Here is a 21,395-nt window from a genome sequence, read left to right on the forward strand (position 1 = left end):
GTCAAATCAAGGAGCATGGGCAAGTGGTGGAAGTTTCAGAAACCTGGACCACACAAGATGACAACAAATAGAAACTGGACTTTGTAACTACTTTCTGCCATCTGGTGGTTGCATGGATTTGTGCAGCCTAGAACTGGTGGTCCTCTCTGACCTAAGTGAAGTGTACTAACCCTTACCCTTAAATACTGAAGAATGTGGGAAAGTTTGTTGCTGTAGCAGCTTGCTAAGTTTCCTCAAAATAAGATATAACACACACTGCACCTGTTCACCCATCTCTTGGAAATCCTTCAGAATGGGAAGAAGAGAGCAAAAGTTTCTACTTTCAAACATAATTGCACATTAACAAGCCAAATTCAAAAAGCACAAGCTGAGTTCAAAAGTAAAACAGAAATATCATTTCAATTAAATGAATGAAACTATTTTTCACTTTGTCCCTCTCAAATGCAAAAAAAGAGTTCTGTGTAATTTAAGTTGGGTTGATTATTTATTTATTAAATTTTTATGCCTGCCAGAGTTACCTTGACCAAAGACTTTTGTTCTGAACACATCAACTGTAGCAATAATAATAGAAGCCCTCCTATTCTACCACTTCTTACAATACTAGACAATACAGTATCAACAACAGAGACCTTCAAGTTTCTAGGTTAGATAATATCTCAGGACTTAAAATGGACACCTAACATCAAAAATGTCATCAAAAATACACAATAAAGAATGTTCTTCCTGCACCAACTCAGAAAGCTCAGACTGCCCAAGGAGCTGCTGATACAGTTCTACAAAGGAGTTATTGAGTCTGTCATTTGTACCTCTATAACTGTCTGGTTTGGCACAGCAATCAAATAAGATAGACACAGACTTCAACTGATAGTTAAAACTGCAGAAAAAGTAATTGCAACCAGCCTGCCTTCCACTGAAGACCTGTAGACTGCATCAGCCAGAAAGAGGGCTATGAAAATATCTACAGAACCCTCACATCCTGGACATAAACTGTTTCAAATTCTTCCCTCAAGATGACCCTATAGGGCAGTGATGGCAAACCTTTTAGAGACCGAGTGCCCAAACCACAACCCAATACCCACTTATTTATTGCAAAGTGCCAGGGCCGCATCAGCATTGTGGTTCCCTCAGGGAGGGCAGGTGTGTTCCCCACTGTGGTTCCCTCAGGGAGGATGGGGTGTGTGTCCAGGGTGGTCACGGCAGACTGGATGGGTGTGGCCAGGTAGGCGTGGCCACCTCGATGCTCTAACACCTCTACTCAAGCTTGCTAGCTGGCCATTTTGCTTGCTTTGTGCCAGGCAGGGCTGCTGCTCTGGGCAGGAGCAGCGGTGCCCTAAGGGACCTGTGTGAGCTGCTAATGATGGCAGTGTGCATGCCCACAGAGAGGGCTCTGAGTGCCGTCTCTGGCATGGATGCCATAGGTTCACCACCACTGCTATAGGGCATTGCACGCCAAAACAACCAGATACAAAGACAGGTTTTTTCCTCATGCTATTACTCTGCTAAACAACTAATTCCCACAACACTGTCTAGGATGGCAATCCAGCTAGTATGGCTGTATTAACGATTATCCTTCTCATCTATTCATCTTTCCTATTACCTATTTCCTTAGCTTCTTATGATTATAACTTTGTTATTTATATCTCAAGCTTTATGTTGATTTTTAAATTTAGTATCCTATTATGATTTACACTGTTTACTTATTTAGTATCCTATGACTATCACTAAGTTTATATCTTATGATTTATGACATTTTATGATTATGAGCATGAGCTGTTGCTTGTATGTACACTGAGAGCTTATGCACCAAGACAAATTCCATGTGTGTTCAATCACACTTGGCCAATAAAGAATTCCATTCTTATTCCTATTCCTATTCCTATTCCTATTTCTGTTCCTGCTCCTTTCCATTCCATTCCATTCAAGTTTTAGTTGTCCATTGTCCTGAGTACATCACATTTATTACAAGAGTGGATAGGTATTTTTATGTAAAAAAGTAAAATAAATAACTTTATTTATATCAGGTAGGTATATAAACTCTGTCTTCATTTTGGTAAAGGGTAAAATGAATTTTCCACATCCTTCATATTGGAAGAAAATGTGAATACAAAGAAACAAAGGAATTGGCAAGTTTGAAACATTAATTCTTCCAAGGAAGAGGAAAGATATGCAATACATTACCTTCACAGAAAGGAACCTTCCCTGTCCATGTACCATCAGATCTACAGACTCTGTGTTCTGATCCTCCTGCTAGAAAGAATCCCGGTTGGCATGTATATATCAGGGTATAACCAAGGGATGGAAGATCCATTCCTGCAACATTTGTGTGAGCTGGAGATTCAGGCTGCTTACAGCTGTGAGCTAAAACAAAAATGCACAATTCATTTTATACATGACACACAATGGCATATCCTTCAACTACAAGTAATCATCATTGCTCAAATTGTTCTGAAATGTGTGAGAAGGTCTTTAATAACTCCACACTTTTATTAACACCTCAATTTATGTCACACCATGCCAGGGAGCAGTTAAGTAGTGTGGTTGCTTTGGCAGTAGAGACAGTGGATTACATCCCATATGTTCCCCATATATTTGAATACTAGAGACAATGTGGAAGATAAATGCTATATCACTGCATTTTATCTGGGAAATCTTTGCACCAGTTTTATCATGAATTACATAGCCTGGGACATAATTGTAATTATTTATACTTGATATTTCTCTATGTGTTCGAATAGAATAAATGGATAACACATCATACATATTTGCCAGATAGCAACAAGAATAATTCAAATAAGATAAGCAAAACAACATTTTTAGTGGATCAAGCCGAGATGGATCAAGCTGAAACAGGATAATACGGTTTTTTTAAGTACATGTATTCCTTCAAAGGGACGTGGTGGCTCAGTGGGTTAGGACGCTGAGCTTGTTGATCAGAAGGTCGGCATTTTGGCGGGTCGAATCCCGAGTGCCGCATAACAGAGTGAGCACCTGTTATTCGTCCCAGCTTCTGCCAACCTAGCAGTTCGAAAGCATGTAAAAATGCAAGTAGAAAAATAGGGACCATTACAGTGGGAAGGTAACAGCGTTCCGTGCGTGTTTGGCATCTAGTCATGCCGGCCACATCACCACGGAGACATCCTTGGACAAGCGCTGGCTCTTCGGCTTTGAAATGGAGATGAGCACCGGCCCCTAGAGTTGGAAACGACTAGCACGCATGTGCGGGGGAACCTTTACCTTTACCTTTATTCCTTCAAAATGCACTGTCCCACTTGTCTCCATTTTTAATTGCATTTTAAATTGGTCTTAGTAATGCTTTTCAGTGCTTTGAAATGAGAGGTGTTCAATTTCCTTGGGGTGTATGTATGTAATCCTTGACTTACAATCACAACTGAGCCCAAAATTTCCTTTGCTAGGGAAGACAATTGTTAAGTGAGTTTTGTCCATTTTGCAAATTTTATTTCCACAGTTGTTAAGTGAATCCTTGCAGTTTGTTAAGTTAGTAATATGTTTGTTAAGTGACTCTGGCTTCCCCATTGACTTTGTTTCTTAGAAGGAAGCAAAAAGTGATCACATGACTCTGGGACATCATAAATACATGCCAGTTGCCAAGTGTCTGAATTTTGTTCATGTGACCATGGGGATACTGCAATGGTCATAAGTGTGAAAAACGGTCATAGGTCACTTTTTCAATGCAGTTGTAATTTTGAATGGTCACTAAATGAATGGTTGTAATTTGAGGATTACCTGTATTACATTATCTTTTTATTTTTATTATTAAAGCCTGAGAGACCTCTACCAATATCCTTATTCTCAAAGGTATTCAGAAAGGGAAGAATAGTGTCAGGATCCAACCCACAGAGTTTCACTTTAACAGTAGTATTTCTGAATGATTTAGAATCTCTACACTGGAGTTATAATCATTGGTAAAAGAAAAGATGGAGCCTCGCCAATATAAATCTCCATCATTCCTCTTTCAAGATCAGGAAAGGTTTCAGTTGGGGGGGGAAGGTAGCCTTCTCTACAATGAAACTGCATGATACCTCCCATTCTTTGAAAGATTAAGAATAGATCAGTTTGATCTGTAAAGAAAGCTGGATGAATATTTTCAAATACACAAAATGTTTGGGCAAATTTCAGCATTGGTGACGTTGAACTATTTTCACAGTGTAAATTGTGTTCTGTATTAAAATTCATTAACTGTAATTGAATCCACAGTTGACCTTAAGATACTGAAATATTCCCAATACATGGGAAAAGGGGACTCCAGAAACACCCAGAGAAGACTATTTATTTATTTATTTATTTATTTATTTATTTATTTAATTTATATACCGCCCTTCTCCCTGGGGACTCAGGGCGGTTCACAGGGCATATAAAAATAACAATACAAAAGTTAAAAAAAGATTAAACCAATGCCCAATTAAAACAATAATACCATTCTAAAACAACAATTTAAAACCCATAATCCCCCATCAGGCCAGACCAGCTAATTCAAATAAATGGGTCTTCAGACCGCGACGGAAGGTTCGGAGGTCTGATGCCATCCGGAGCTCCACCGACAGTTGGTTCCATAATGCCGGGGCGCCCACAGAGAAGGCTCTCCCCCTGGGGGCCACCAGTCGGCATTCCCTGACTGGAGGCACCCTGAGGAGGCCCTCTCTGTGGGAACGCACAGGGCGGAGGGGAGTTGACGCCGGCAGCAGGTGGTCCCCGAGATAACCCGGACCCATGCCATGTGGGGTGATAGGAAAGTCCAGGTTGAAAGTCTAAGGACTGTTAAGACTGCTAGATAAATAAGAGTCTTGGCGTAATTTTTTTTAAAAATATATGTATTATGTGGCAGTATGTGGTTGATTTTATCTGGGTTAGGAAGTTCAACAGAGTTCCATATGGGGCTACTTTGATAAGATAATATCAAGGAATCCCAGGCTGCAGGGTGATTCTCTACTGTATAGATTAGTGAATATATTAATGTGGGGTCTTTAGTGTTCTCTGAGCTTGGTAGTTTTCTTGAAGGCATTTCATTCCTGTTAGCACCAAGCTCAGAGACCACCAAGAACCCTACAGTTCAACCCTGAGCTAAAAATATTCTCTTCTGTCAGAATATATTAATGTTGGTTTCTACTTTTTTTCCACCTTAGTTTATCCTTTATCAATATTAGTTTACAACATTAAAAAACAATGAAGAAAGAAAACCAGCATTTAAATTGGTGTTTTCTTAATACAGTTAGCACTTTTTCATTCTTTTCCATAAAAATACATATTTTCTGAAAACCATCTCCTTATATATAAACCTGTAAATATTTAGGTTGTTTGGAGAATGGCAACACAAATAAAACACTATTCTTATTTCTTGTTCAGATACTGATCTGAGGCATGTGAGTCTCCAGGCAAAAATTCACACCACAATACTATTCTTTTTCCTTTCTGTATCTGACACTTCTCTCTGTTCGTGACTTACCAATGCATTCAGGTTGAATCCCACTCCATGTAAGATCAGAAAGGCAGGTTCGAGTTGTAGACCCTTGAAGCAAGTAGCCTTTTCTGCAGTGAAATTGCACAATATTGCCTACCTATTGAAAGATTAAGAATAGATCAATTTGATTAGTGATCAACATAGAGAGATCACAGACACTTCCTCTCTCTACAGATACACACTAACCTAACAAATGTAAGATATTTTTAAACACTAGTTGCTACACTAAATAATCTATGAACAACCTGGATACAACACTAGGTAAACCATTTTTTTCTTAATCACTCACAGATATCTATTGTCATTAGGATTGCATCAAGTAGTGCTCCCTATTTTCATAGACATTTTGCTATTTCTTCCTCCTTTACACAGAGTAATAAAATTCAGGAAAAGTTTATGACAAGGATCAAAAAGGTTGAAACTATAGTAAGAAATGCATAAAATGGCCAAGGAATAATCTTTCCCATCTTAATTCTCCCCCCCCCCGTTATATTTAGGACTGCCCCCGACCTTCGCTCATTTCGCAGGGATTTGAAAACTTGGCTTTTTGAGCTGTCTGGCCCAGACTGAGGGGTTTTAATTATTTATTAATGGGGTTTTAGTTTAAATTCAGGGACTTAATTTAATTTTAGTTTTAATTGATTTTAACTTTGTATGTATGTATTTTTAATTTTTCCCTGTAAACCGCCCTGAGTCCTACGGGAATAGGGCGGTATACAAGTTTAAATAATAAATAAATAAATAAATAAATAAATAAATAAATAAATAAATAAATAAATAAATAAATATTTAAAATGTACCCTGCTCATTCACATTTTATAAGCATCGACTGGTTCCTGATGGGTACATGCAAATACACAACACTTATGATCTGGATCATAGCTCCTTTCATACAATAAGTCACTTTATATTGGTGATGTGTCATTCACGTCACTGATGTCATTGCCAAGAAAACAAAATGTCTCTCACAGATACAAATTATCTCTTCAGGCAGCTGAAAACCATAAATACCTCATCCATTATACAATTAAATTTTATCCTTGTGTTTTTAATGGCTATTAATCTGATTTTATGTAATTTTAAATTTTGTTTATTAATTACAGTTTGCACACTTGGTGATTCCATATTATGTTATAACCTATGAGATTTACAACAATAAAATGTGACTAAATTAAACTGAACTCTTGAGGCATTTGGACTGAAAGACCAACTAGGGCTACAGAGGAATGAATTCCAAACAAATACATTTTCAGCAATGATAATTTCTTTATTATTTGACTTCTTCTCTTATTTTTATTCACAATGCACTTTTTATAGCTACACAAACTCATTTCCCTGTAATATCAATAATATTCTTTTTGTGAACATTAAATTCACTAGAAAAAGTTAGCTTTCTGCACTCTCCTCATCTCCTTACTGAGGTTCATACAAAACATGATAAAACTGATGTGGAGGTACTACTCCTGCGGCTAGACTTCCCCCTTGCCACCCCCCACCGTGGGTGCACGGTGCCAGTCAGATGGTACCGCCCTAGGCGCCTAATGGACCCTGATAAGTTCCAGGCAGCGCTTAGGGACACGCATGCACCCCCTGCTCACAGCTCGGCGGATGCCTTAGTGGAAGCCTGGGAAAAGGCAGCCACGGAGGCTCTGGACCGAGTTGTACCCTTGCGGCCTCTGACCCGGCGCAGATCCCAGCGAGCCCCATGGTTCACCGAGGAGCTCCGGGAGATGAAGCGTCGGAGACGGGGCCTAGAGAGCCGTTGGAGATCCAGTCGATCCGAATCCGACCGATTGCGACTAAGAATCCTCACCAGGTCTTATCTCGCTGCGATAAGGGTGGCAAAATCCAACTACTTTTCCACCCTCATCGCGTCCGCAGATAATCACCCGGCTGCCTTGTTCAGGGTGACTCGCTCCCTATTAAACCAAGAGGTGAGGGAGGAACCCTTGCAGGGTCGAGCCGAGGAATTTGGTCAATATCTGCTGGATAAAATTGCTCAGATTCGAACTGGCCTGGACTCCAACTGGGCTGAGATGGAAGAACAAGACATGGACAGTCTTGTCGACGTCATCTGGGAAGAATTTGATCCTGTAACTCCTAAGGAAGTGGACAGGATTATGAGAAGGTTGAGCTCCTCCACATGCTTACTGGACCCGTGCCCTTCCTGGCTGGCCTATGCAGCTCGAGAGGGGACACGAGGCTGGTTCCTAGCGGTCATCTCTGCTTCTCTGAGTGAGGGTCACTTCCCCACCGCCTTGAAGGAGGCGGTGGTGAGACCTCTCCTCAAGAAGCCCACCTTGGACCCATCCTCTTTGAATAACTTTCGTCCAGTCTCCAATCTTCGCTTCCTTGCAAAGGTTGTTGAGAGCATGGTGGCGCACCAACTTCCTCAGATCCTGGATGAAGCGGTTTATCTAGACCCGTACCAATCGGGTTTCAGGCCAGGCTACAGCACGGAGACGGCATTGGTCGCTCTGATGAATGATCTCTGGAGAGCCCGGGACAGGGGCCATTCCTCTGTCCTAGTCTTATTAGACCTCTCGGCGGCTTTCGATACCATCGACCATGGTATCTTGCTGCGACGCCTCAGGGGACTGGGAGTGGGAGGCACGGTTCTGCGTTGGTTCTCCTCCTTTCTCCAGGGTCGCTCGCAGTCGATGCTGACAGGGGGACAGAGGTCGACCCCGAGGCCTCTCGCTTGCGGAGTCCCTCAGGGGTCGGTCCTCTCGCCTCTCCTGTTCAACATCTACATGAAACCGCTGGGTGAGATCATTCGCAGTTTTGGAGTAGGGTACCATCAGTATGCTGATGACAGCCAGCTTTTTATCTCAACTCCAAACAATATCAGTGATGCCCTAGACGTGATGTCCCGCTGCCTGAAAGCGGTCCGGGAATGGATGGGGAGAAACAGGCTTCAACTGAACCCGGACAAGACTGAATGGCTGTACGTACCGGCAAGCCAGGATATTCAGAACGTCCCACTGCTTAACATTGGGGACAAGTTACTTCCCCCTGTTGATAGGGCCCACAACCTGGGTGTCCTCCTAGACTCGCAGCTCTCCCTGGAAGACCACATAGGAGCTGTGACCAAGGGGGCCTTCTCCTGGGTTCGACTAGTTCGCCAACTACGGCCTTATCTGGACCTGGATTCCTTACGTACAGTCACCCATGCCCTTGTGACCTCTCGCCTAGACTATTGTAACGCTCTCTACATGGGGCTGCCCTTGAGATCCACTCGGAAGCTTCAACTGGTGCAAAGTGCGGCGGCACGGACACTCTTGGGAGCCTCCCGATACTCCCATATCACACCTCTCCTCCGTGCGCTGCACTGGCTTCCGGTTGCCTTCCGTGTGAAGTTCAAGGTGCTAACAATGACATACAAAGCCCTACATGGCATGGGTCCGGACTACCTACGGGAGCACCTTCTGCCAATGTCAGCACCCCACCGTCCTGTGCGCTCCCACAGAGAGGGCCTCCTCAGGGTGCCACCGCTCAAGGAATGTCGGCTGGTGGCCCCCAGGGGGAGGGCATTCTCAGTGGGTGCGCCAGCCCTCTGGAACAGCTTACCAACCGAAATCCGGATGGCCCCTGACCTCCGTACCTTCCGTCGCGACTTAAAAACTTTCCTGTTCCAGCAGTCCGGCCTGGCATGATAGCGTTAATTGGGGTCCCAGTTTGTTTTCATTAGTGTTTCTTATTATTTTTATTGTTCAATCTGTATACATTCCTTCCTCTGTACACCGCCCCGAGTCCCTCGGGAGAAGGGCGGTTTATAAAAACTAATAAATAAATAAATAAATAAATAAATAAATAAATAAATATAATGGATCTATTTTTATTTCTGATTTCAGACTGTGCCTGGGAATCTTTCAGAATTAATACACACATAAATGCTGAATTGACATTCATGCAAACATGCCACAAAATAAACTACAAAGAAGTAGAGTTAAATCCTTTGCATGTATGACAGATTATCTAAATAGATTCCTATTATTTCAGTTACATTCTGTGCTGCCCAATAATAGTTGCTGGTTCTACAAACAATTTTCACGTGTTATCAGCAACATTTCTACACATATATCTCAAGTCTTAAGAGTTCATTTTAGGAAAATAATCTTCTAAAGCTTGCAGAGGAAGTTGGCAAAAAATGTTTAGTTTGCCTTTATAAAACGAATGCAGCTTTTTTGGAAAGATTTATGATATAACAAAGCAGTAGACATGTTGGAGAAGTCATTAAAGGTAATGGTTGCAATTTGGTACTGTCTTATTTATTTCCCACAGATCAAATTGAAAAAGAGAGCTAGTAACCAAGCAAGTATATAGATAAAAACTATAATTTTACTAGTATTAACTATAAATACTGGAGAAGCCGTATTTTTTGTTCAGGGCAGTGCTTCTCATTTTCTTACTGCCCGCAAGTTACAAATGTGACCTTTTCTTCAGGAATAATGTCAATGCTGCCTTTAGGGTAAAACCTTCTACTGTGGTGGAATGGAGCAAGCCCATGGATATGCTGTTAAAATGTTGATTGGAAAGCAAATCTCATTAAAAATGATCAAAGACTAAATGTAAGAGGATAGCAGTTTTTAAAGCCAATAAACTTAGGACGATGTTTATGGGTAAGGAAATGGCTCAGCAACCACTTTAAAGAATTCATTTTGAACTGTCTCGTGAAAATTGTGCTTCAGGAGGCCAAGGAACATAGTGAGCTGGGCCAGCTTTAAGCTAAGCTATACTTCTAGAAGCTCTGCCTATCACTAGTTCTTTCTTCCATTATCTGTCTTTACATAGAGATTGGATCCTTCCTTCCTTCCTTCCTTCCTTCCTTCCTTCCTTCCTCCCTCCCTCCCTCCCTCCCTCCCTCCCAGTGGCATATCAAAGCAAGGCCCAATGGTTAAAAATGTCCTGCCCCCTCCAATTACATAGCAGTGTAGGCTAAATATGAGATTATCTGCTTTTGTTTCAAAGAGATCTGGGGGCTTTGAACAGGCTAGATGTTTGTTTTTGTTTTGTGGAGGGAAAATGGAAGATTAAACCATAAAATGAAGTCCTTGGTGCTCTCTGAACTTGATAGTTTGTTTGCAGATGTTTCATTATCCAATTAAAAAGGTAAAGGTAAAGGTTCCCCCACACATGCATGCTAGTTGTTTCCAACTCTAGGGGCCGGTGCTCATCTCCGTTTCAAAGCCGAAGAGCCAGCACTTGTCCAAGGATGTCTCCGTGGTCATGTGGCCGGCTTGACTAGACGCCAAAGGTGCACAGAACGCTGTTACCTTCCCACTGTAGTGGTCCCTATTTTTCTACTTGCATTTTTACATGCTTTCGAACTGCTAGGTTGGCAGAAGCTGGGACAAGTAACAGGAGCTCACTCTGTTACGCAGCACTGGGGATTCGACCCACCAAACTGCTGATCTTCTGATCAACCAGCTCAGTGTCCTAACCCACTGAGCCACTGCATCCCTCACCATTATCCAATTAGGTAACTCAATTAGGTAACATCAACTTTTAGGTAACCAAATGGGAACATCGTCAAGGCTAGTGAGGGTGGAAATTGCTCTCTGTTTATATAGAGTCACTTGATCTGTCACTGTTAGTGGGGGTATTGTTTCTTTTTGGTTGCATTGCTGGTGGGGGTTGCACTATTGGTGGGGTTGTTTGATAGGGCTACAGCAACCTGAAGCACTAGAACAAGTTAACTGACAACCTATGTTCTGATCAACATGTTCTGACAAAAACCCACACAACTTTATAAACCCACTACAGCAGAACTAACAGAATGTAAAGCATAACACAGCCACATACTAACAACATCTAAAAACAACTAACAGACTCTTACAACTATCTGGCATCACTGTAGGACACAAACCAACTAAAATCCTCCAAGTCATCCTATTTAAACCAAAAGGTCCAATATCACCAAAAGTAAAAACAGGAGTCATCTACAACATACAATGTAAGGACTGTATTAGCCACTATTAGGACAGACAAGCAGAAGACTAATAGTCAGATGACCTGAAAACTCCTTAACCTCACATCACATTGACAGACTCAACCATAGCTTCCACTGGGAAATTCTGAGCATCCTAGACCAAGCTAAATTCAAAATTCTTGGAATTCTTGGAAGCTTGATATTCAGCCAAATAAGCTATCACATTTGCATATCATTCAAGAGAGACAATAAAAAGCTAAGAAGGAAAGAAAAAGACCAGAACAGAATCTCTCCATCAACCAATATTAATCAGGGATTAATACCAGACAAACAAGCCGAAAACAATATCCTAATCAAGTAACTACCAAGTAGAAAACGACACTCACTAGCACTGATGATGTTACCTAACCACACTGATGTTACCTAATATCTGCAAGCAAACAACCAAGCTTGGAGAAGAATAAAGACTTCAAATTTCAACCCTGACCCACATATATTTTCTCCTATTTAAAATAAAAAAGTCATTCTACTGATTCAACCCTGATTTATTAATTATTATTTTTTTAAAAAAATAACCCTTTATTGCCAGGGAAAAATACTTGAAAAGATGGAACAATATTATTGAAGTCACCAGGAACTCTTTATTTCTTTTACTGTTCTGCAATTCCTTTATTTCTCCCCTTGGCATTTTTTTTGCAGTGTTCCGACAGGATATATATCTCTATTTCAGTTCCTTTGGGCTGAACATTACTGTTTTCGTCATCTTGCAAATGCTGCTAGAAGTTTTTTTTTTTTTCATAGACGAAGAAACTACAAAAACTATGCATGCTTATTTGGAACTACTGTATGTCACATTATGGTTAATGGGGCTTAGATCCTACTGTGTTTAGAATCCCAGTCTTTAATTCTAAACCTATCTTTCAAATCTGTCTGGAATAAATGCCAGAATCCCCTCCCCAGACCTTGACTGTATTTTTAAAGCCTCCCAAGACATTACTGCTATTGCATTCAAGCATTGTTCTCAGTGCAAAATAGTCCTTGGAAAATTATACACTATAAAATCATATAATTCTATTTATTCCTATTTTACTAATTCCTATATTGAATTAGCTTCAGAGCAAAGTGAACTTTATTATACAGCATTTTATTATTTTGATAAAGTAATAATTGCAATCTTATTCATGTATGAGTAGAAAAATATATTTACTTTATTTAGATTGTAATCTTTTACAGGTTTCTCCAGGAGAAAAACTGTTGAAATGAATGGAGCTTATTCATGAGATTGAACTCAATTACCAAAAAAGATAGCAGCAAACAATGCTGTAGAATCATATTATATCTAACCAGGACTGGAAAATCTACCGAATGTAATAAAATATTCTCACCTTAACAGTAATACTGTCCTGAAGTATTTGAAACTATTATTACTGTTCCCTTGATAATTGGAACTATTGCTGTTGGTTTAATATGTTGCTATTTGGATAGCTTGAGTTCTTTCTAAAATGTTTAGATATACAAAATTTAAATTAGAAATAAAATATTTCAATTAACCTGAAAAATCCAGGTGATAGTGATTTTCATTGAATAAATTTTCTTCCTTTGTACTTCAACTTTTTTCTCAATACAAAATGCATTTCTCTTTCTCTCTCAACATGTGCTTGTGTCTGTATGTGTGTGTGTGTTCAATTTTATTTGGAATTTGCTGCCCTGTGAGTATGCTTAGAATTCCACCTTTAATTTATTAAAATAAATAGGAAATATGCAGCTTTAGTCTGTGGTTTTTAGTGATGACACTAATGATAATAACTATTTGGATACCGAAAGAATACAATAAAATTCAATAATGAAGCTTGAGTTATACTCAAGAGAGATAAGGAAGTTATCTCTCTTCCCTATTCAATAAAAATTAGAACATCTACCTGGTAACCAAAGGTATTGTTTTGTGATCCATGACGTGGAACACCGGGGTTTTCACAGGCTGTCCGTGTAGGTTCTTTGTCCAAAAATAAAAAAATAAAAAGTTTGTGAAAAAAGAGGTTTTTTTAAAAAAAAGTTACATCCATTTATACCCAAATGTTTCCAAACAATTTTTGGAAGTGCCAACATTTCAATGAGTTTGAATATTGAAACTTATATTTCGTAAAGTATTGATGTAAGGTTTAGAATGCTGCTTAAATTTGAACACAAATGCTTTACCCTTTGATTCCTGTGTCCTTATCTTTCATAAAAGGTAAAGGTTCCCCCACACATGCGTGCTGGGTCGTTTCCGACTCTAGGGGCCAGTGCTCATCTCTGTTTCAAAGCTGAAGAGCCAATGCTTGTCTGAGTACGTCTCTGTGGTCATGTGGCTGGCATGACTAGATGCCAAAGGCACACGGAATGCTGTTACCTTCCCACCGTAGTGGTCCCTATTTTTCTACTTGCATTTTTATGTGCTTTCGAACAGCTAGGTTGGCAGAAGCTGGGATGAGTAACAGGCGCTCACTCTGTTACGCGGCACTCAGGATTCGACCCGCCAAACTGCCGACCTTCCGATTGACAAGCTTATTTATTGGTTTGTGAAAATTGCCCCAATAAAGCAGACATGTCAAACTCATGACATCACGTGACATTGCACAACGTATTGGGACGGTTTTGCCATTGCTGGCAATGGGGTGGGCACGGCTTCCGCGTGACACATCCAGCCCATAGGCCTGCAGTTTGATACCCCTGCAATAAAGCTATGCAATGCTAAAAGGATAAGAGGCCAAATTCTGCATCTCCAATGGTAACTTTCCCTCCCTGCTTGAATGTCCACAAGGAACAATTTATATAAAAATCTTTTCATAGTATACAGAGGCCCTATAATCAATATAATGGATATCCCTGCAGTCCTCTTAGAATGAATTCACTAACTGGGGCTTAGGTTAGTCACAAATTATTAGTCATAATCTGATTTCAGTGGAGCTGTTTTAAGCATTACCAAATTTGTATTCCATTCTAAATGCCACAGTGCATAAGAACCTGTTCCTTGGTAAGATTGCAATTTTGCACTGAAGATGCAATTATATATCCTGTTATATGTTATGGAAGAGCAGGATGCTTAGAAAAATTGCATGCACCTGTGCTCCTATCTGGGCTCTGTCACCAGTGTCAGCAAGGCAGAGTTGCTAATACTGCTTCAACCTTGAAACAAGTGTGAGAGGAGACGTGTGTTTTGGAAGTTCTGCAACCACCAGCAAACAGAGTAAAGCAGCCAATTTTTTTTCTTTTAAAAAAAGGAGAGATGTTTTTCCTTCAAAGGGAGTAAGTGGTCCAAATGAGAACAACCACAGCAAAAACAGAAGTGTGTTAAGGATAAGTAAAAATATAAAAGTACAATGTATTTGAAAGTAAAAATTGAAAGTATTCTACATGCTGGCCAGTACCAGAGTAGAAAAAAGACACAAGAAATTTCAGAGATAAGAATTAAGGCAGAATAGTATTTTAAGAAGAAAACACTGTTACCAGTACTGTATATAATAGCATTACTACACAATGCAGTTTTGTAATAGAAATTGAGCAGTAATGGAGTATAGTAAGGCAATAGAAATCACTCACATACAGATTTCTAAGTTTCATAATTCATCTTTGTAGCTTGAATTTTTTAAAATAAAAAATATCCCACTCTAGAACCCAGAACACATGTGTAGTACAAACTTTCTGTTATTTGGAGTATTGAATACTTTTAGCCTGTTGAATTATAGATCTCCTATCATTAAAAAACCACACTAAGAGTCCTTTCAGCAATGCAGAATGGCTCCAAAACTATTTACATGGGAGGGCGGGAATGGATTTTTTACTGTATACATAGTTCTTGACTTATAACTATAATTCAGACTGGTCATAAGTCATGGCAGTCATTAAATGGCATACCATGTGACCAATTTTACAGTTTTCCCCCTCAGTCATTAAGCAACTCCCCTCTTTGCTTAATGACAGGTCATCAAGCAAATGCCTCAGTCATTAAGTAAATGCCCAGTTGTTAAGTGAATCCTTTATGTCCAATGTTGTTTTTTTTGTCAGAAACAGGAAGTAAACATTGGAAACCAGGAAACAAAATGCCACAAAATTATGGTCACAAAACCAGGGGATACTGCAAAGGGTTGTAAATGCAAGCTGGTTGCCAAGCAGTACAAGACTGCAGTGGGTTAAAAGTAACTCTGGGAAGTCTATTGTAACTTTTAACAGTCACTAAGCAAATGCGTGTTAAAGGACTACTACTTATACAAAGGTGCTTGATGAAAACAATTGTCTAGTTGCAATCCTACATCCACTTAAACAATGAACCCCTGAGAATACAGTAGCATATGACTATTTAAGATTGCATTGTAAGGAAAGACTGTAAAGCATTATTTTTAATTGGGGCCATTTTAAAACATGTGGGCTACAACTTCTAGAATTCTAAAACCAGCATCATGGTCGGATGACTCCCCCAGATGCATCTACAGATACTTCTCCAGATGTCAGTTTGGAGGAGGATGAACCAGTCCCAGGCACAACAGAATTGGAGTTGGTCAGTGGTTCCAAGCAGCTGGCTGAGAGTGATTTGGCTAAAGCACAGCTGTAGCAGGACAACCCCTGAAATTTCAAGTAGGAAGCATGCAACTGCATCTGATTAGTGATTATGATGAGGATTTGCTTTCTGCACCAGATCAAGAACATGTAGGGCAGAGAAAAGGCAGATACAGCGAAGGTCATCCCAATTATTTGTGAGAAGGCAGCCTTGTCCCTCTTGATGGGCTCCACCAGAAGCTGGCTATTTAGCATAATAGAGTTGAAGACAATGATGGGAACATGTTCATTTTCTAGCTGTGTGTTTCCTGGCCATTGTGATTCCTGCCTAGCTTTTAATTGACACCATGACTTGACTTTGGTTTGTGTCTTGTGAACTCTGGACTTTTCTTTTCTATTGAATCCTCTTGTGTTGTAGATTTAATTTTGCCTGGTATATTTGTCTTGTTTGGGAAACTTTGTTTCTGTAGACTAGCATTGGTCTGCTTTTGCCTGGGCTAGTTCTGGGGTTTTGGTAAATGGAATTGTTGTGGAACATTAATAAATCTACTAAAACACTGTTCTGTTTGCATTTAGACTGAGCAGGACAGCACATGTGAACAGAGAATTCTAGCAATTGAAGTCCACACAACTTAAGCACTGTTGTATTTTTTTAAAAAAAACAACAACACCCCAATATAGCAAGCTACCAATTAGGAAAGATGCCACCATACCTATACAACGGGGAGATGATCCACTCCATGTACCATCTGCTTGACATATGCGAGTGCTGGAACCAACCAGCACAAATGGAGGATTACAACTGAAAGAGACTTCTGACTGATAAATAAAGCTTTTGCCTTCCCGTTTGCCTTGAGCAGGTACTCCTGGGTCACCGCAAAACTTTGCTGTAGAAAAAGAAATATGTGGAAAATATATTGACGTTTCTTATTAGAGGGATATACTTGCATGTGGTGAAAAAACAGAAAGCTTAAAGACTTTTATAATCATAAAAAATCTGCTCTAAAATAAGAAATGGAACTGCAGTGTGTACTTATATACCTACAGAAGGTATAAATATAAATCATATTCTTAAGATAGAAAGGGCTAAATCTTACTTGTTTTTTTTTCCCTGTGTAAATATCAAAAGCTAATAGTCAATATGCAGAAGGTCCAACATTCTTTTATTTCATTGTCAACTGTATTAACAAGGGCAGAGACTTTCAAGAAAATATTTAAAACATTTCTTAAACAAATATCACACAGGTTTTTTTTTACTATTTGATTATTGCTTTAATAAGAGAATATCTGGAGGAATTACATCATGCATTGATATTCTCCAGCCTTTCTCTAGCCACTTTCTATTATTGGATGCTTAGTAATTCTTTGAGTATGTAACCATAGAAACTAGACATCATGGCAATGCACATCAGTCTTGTTCTCCCCTCAGACCTTGGAAACTGTGCAGAGAAAATGCTACTCTTTGTAATAGAGAATAAGTCATGGGGTCTTCCTTGTCAGCAGTACTTATATTTGTTATTTTCAACAACATTTTAACTGTAAGTACAAAAGAAAATTAATCAGGCATCTGTTTTATGTCACTTAACATTAACTGGGAAGATTGTACTGGATTTGATAAAACTGAGAAGGTAGGCCTAAAACATGGCTGAAGACATAGTCCAATTCAGGCATATTATCCCTAATTTTGCAGTAATGTAAAAGAGATAACATTTGATTAGAATATCTGGGGATACAATTATATTTATTTGTTTCATTAATGTGTCCCTTTCCAAAGAATACCTCTACAAATTTCACTGCAGTAAAAGATAACATTAAAACTAAGGTAGCACACAATGTTGAATCTTTTAAATATAAATGAGAGCAAAATTTGGCCTATTCATTTATTTAATGCATTGATTTACATAGCCACCCATTCCAGTGCTCATTTATATGATAGTGATCAAAGTGGTTTTATTTCACTTGCATTAGCTACCATAATGTAGGAAGCACCTACAGATATGATAGTTAAGACTTCTTCCCATAAAACTGAATATGCACTCTTCATCTGAAATATCCCTGAGAATCTTGTTCATAGTTTTGATATGCACCACTAACCTATTCTATCTCTCTCTCTAAATGGGTTGTTTTATTACATCTAAAATCATTGATACATAGTAGATTAAAAGGGAAAAATAAAATATTCTATGAAAAAGTTCTATGCTCTTATTTCACAGTGGTGAGTCAACTGACAAGAGGAAGTGACATTCTCAGTGAATACAGTATGAGTGAAATTGAAAACAAGACTCAGATTATACTAAGGTCAATGTGGTATTGTAGTTAAAATATTGGCCCTGGGTTTGACAAGGGCCAAGTTTGAATTCACTGCAGAACATAGTTGAAGACTTTGACCCCTTATTATGTCTCTCAACCCATCCTATCTCATGGAGTTCTTCTAAAGGAGTCATAATCTGCAAAGGCTAGCATCTGCATTATTTCAAGATCCTCCCCAAAAGGCAAGATATTAATGCAACAATTAGATTTAAGTAGAATAATTCTATTCTAAAATCTAACTGTTTTTATGTAAATCTAATGGCAAATTTTACAGTTGTAATTTAAAGTCTTCCTACTAGTGACCAAGACCAAAATAATGATTTTGGTTGATAACTGGAGAGGGGGAAAGGATAATACAATGGCATATTCCTTCAGTTGTAAATTACATAAATATTTCTCCCTCTCGACTTTTGCTATTCCATACTTGCTCCCATATTCCAGATGTTATAACAAACAAAGACATATTTTGGAGAAAAATTGCAGTATGTAGGGTGGGATGAGGAATTCTTTAACCACTTCACTTCTGAAATATATTAATTAATAATAATCATTAACAACTGTGGCAAAGGTAATAACAGTAATAACAGCTGCCATGGGTGCAGTCCCAACACCACTTGAACATTAAGCATTGGCAAATTCACCATCAGTCAATTGCAAAAGGCAGTTTTACATTCTGTGATGATGCCTCTAACACCATAAACCATCCACATCTGCCTATCCCAGGTCCTTGGGGAGGACTCGATAGTAAACAAAAATGCCAATGCATTCTGCGACAAACCATTTATACATCATCTGACTCCCAGTGAGTCTGATAAATTTGCAAATTGTTAATAACATGTAGAACAAAAGAATACAAAAAAAGAACAGAGATGCCAGTGATTAAAAAAAAAAAGAAACTCAGACAGGACAGAGAAAAAGAAAAAGAAAAGGGTGATTCAATCATGACAGACCAATTCAGAATCCTTGCATACATCAGTAGAATGGGACTGTTGGAATCTCAGGCAGAACTACAGAAAAGGTGGCTTCAGGAATCTATCAGGATCATGGAAGCCAACTTTTTTTATAGTTCTGCTTGAGATTCCAACAGCCCCAATTTACTGTTGTTTAATAGAAGGAATCTTCAAGTAATCAGGCCTATGCTAAGAGGTAATGACCAGTACTTAGAATTGCACCTGGAAACACACTGGAAACTAACACAGCTCATGAAGTAGAGGTGTTACATGGAGACACTGAGACAGGACCACCATTGCCTAGCCCCATGTGGAGTGCATTGCAGTAGTCAAGCCACTAGGTGATCAAGGCATGAGTGATTAGCAAAGTCCTAGTGTTGCTCTTGAAGTCTTGGTGGTGGGCATGTTTGTGAAACAATTGTACAACTATTGTGGCTGTGAAAACACAGACTGAAAAATCTTAATATTTGATCAAGTGTAGAAGAAGCGTTTTGGACAGTTTGAGAAATGAATTCAGAGGTCAAGCTTTCTGCTTTCTCCATCTTATAATTTCATACTTCAATGTTCTCCTCCTCCTTTATCTGGTCAAACAGAGCTTTTCCTTCTGCTCTGTTAATTAATGATCCCATGATTCAGCCACCACAAGCACATTTTGCTTGCAATTCCAACTATAAAAAAAATAACTGCCAATAAGGTGCAATGAAATATGACCTCAGCTCACTAACAGACTGTATAAACACTTATTATTGTAATAACTAAAACACGAAAGAGCTTTAAACCCTCAAAAGATCTAATCTTCTTGCCATCACAAATCATATCAAATAGGAAGATCTTGAAGCAATTGGAAAAGATTACAAGATTTAGGAAAATGATCAAGATTTGTGAATCTGTTGAGTAAATGGGTTTTAATCCATTAACCAAAATGCAACATTTCTACATTATATAGTACCATTGAAATTTTGAATGTGAAAACATTATAATTTTATTCAATTTTTATTTGTGAAGTTTTTTCTTTACTATGAAACAAGAAGAATCATTCATCTCCCCTTTGATAATCCATTTAATTTACTCTGTTAAAAATCTAATACTTTTTTTTCAACAGCAAAAATAAATATTCACAAAATGTTCTGTAAAAAGTCAGCATACATTAGTTATTGTAATGAAATCTGCAGCTATGCAAAATCCATCAGTGTCACCAATTTTATGCTAAGAAAAACTTCTGCATAAATCAGTAATTTAATATAATACTGGAACAAAAGTCCAATTGTCAGAGAGACCAGCTGGAGTTTCTTCTGTATCCCTGACAGACTTAGCCATTACAAATGTCAGCCACAATAAAAAATATCTAGGTTTTTGCCTGGTTAAAACATCTACATTCAAATTAGTTCTTTTTGATATTTTTGTCAAGTTTGACAAACTTGCTTTAGGTATTTCAAGTATTGTATGAGACAAAATATTCCTTCTTCTACAATTTCACACAAACTAGGGATATGAGTGATTGTTTTCTCCTTCACTAATTAAGATAAAATATCACCCTAAACCGTATCCTTTTTTTTCCCCAGAAGGACTATCTTGAGACTAGAAAAAGTCTCATGGCCACAAAGGTGTTTTTTTTTTCCTGAATGATCACAGGCTTGTTTAGTTCTGACTAGTCAGAACAAATCAGCATGCCTATTATCTGCACATCAAAATTTAAGATAATTTTAAATATGATGCAGTGTTGAACATTCAGAAAAATAAGGGTGTATCAAAATATCAACAAAGTGTTTCTGTAGTAATAGCAGTCACTAGAAAATTCATCTTTTGATTACATTATTCATGAAAATTGGGACTTTTCCCCTCAATTTGGTGTAGTGGTCCAGGCCCAAAGCTAAATACCAGGATACCGTACGTTTTAGTCTTGCCTTAGGCATGAAACCAAATGGATAATTTTGAGCCAGTCATTCTCCCTTAAACCTAGGAAAAAGGTAATGGCAAGCCAGTTGAAAAAAATCTTGCCAAGAAAACTACAGGTAATTGCCCAAAGTCAATACTGACTTTAAGAAACAAAAATCAACAAAGAAACAACCAGAACCAGTTAATTGTTGCTTCAGCTGACAATTGCATGAATAAACTGTTTAATTGGAGTTAAGATCTTTAAGGGGGGAATGGAGGCTAGAATGCAAAGATGAAAGAGATCACAAGCACTTGGGTG

The 21,395-nt window shown here is 38.8% G+C and overlaps 1 protein-coding gene across 1 annotated transcript in view; it reads right to left on the minus strand.

Moving 5' to 3' along the window:
• CSMD3 (CUB and Sushi multiple domains 3) overlaps positions 1 to 21,395 on the minus strand; it is a gene marked incomplete at its 5' end in the record, with an annotated part of 537,637 nt that overhangs the window by 34,709 nt on the left and 481,533 nt on the right. The window contains 4 exons of the mRNA XM_083360336.1: positions 2,179 to 2,358; positions 5,462 to 5,573; positions 13,328 to 13,401; positions 16,655 to 16,828. Coding sequence (XP_083216462.1) covers positions 2,179 to 2,358; positions 5,462 to 5,573; positions 13,328 to 13,401; positions 16,655 to 16,828 — 540 coding nt within the window. The remainder of the gene's footprint in view (positions 1 to 2,178; positions 2,359 to 5,461; positions 5,574 to 13,327; positions 13,402 to 16,654; positions 16,829 to 21,395) is intronic.

Source organism: Vipera ursinii, assembly GCF_947247035.1.
Source record: "Vipera ursinii genome assembly, chromosome: 3".
Lineage (NCBI taxonomy): Eukaryota > Metazoa > Chordata > Lepidosauria > Squamata > Viperidae > Vipera > Vipera ursinii.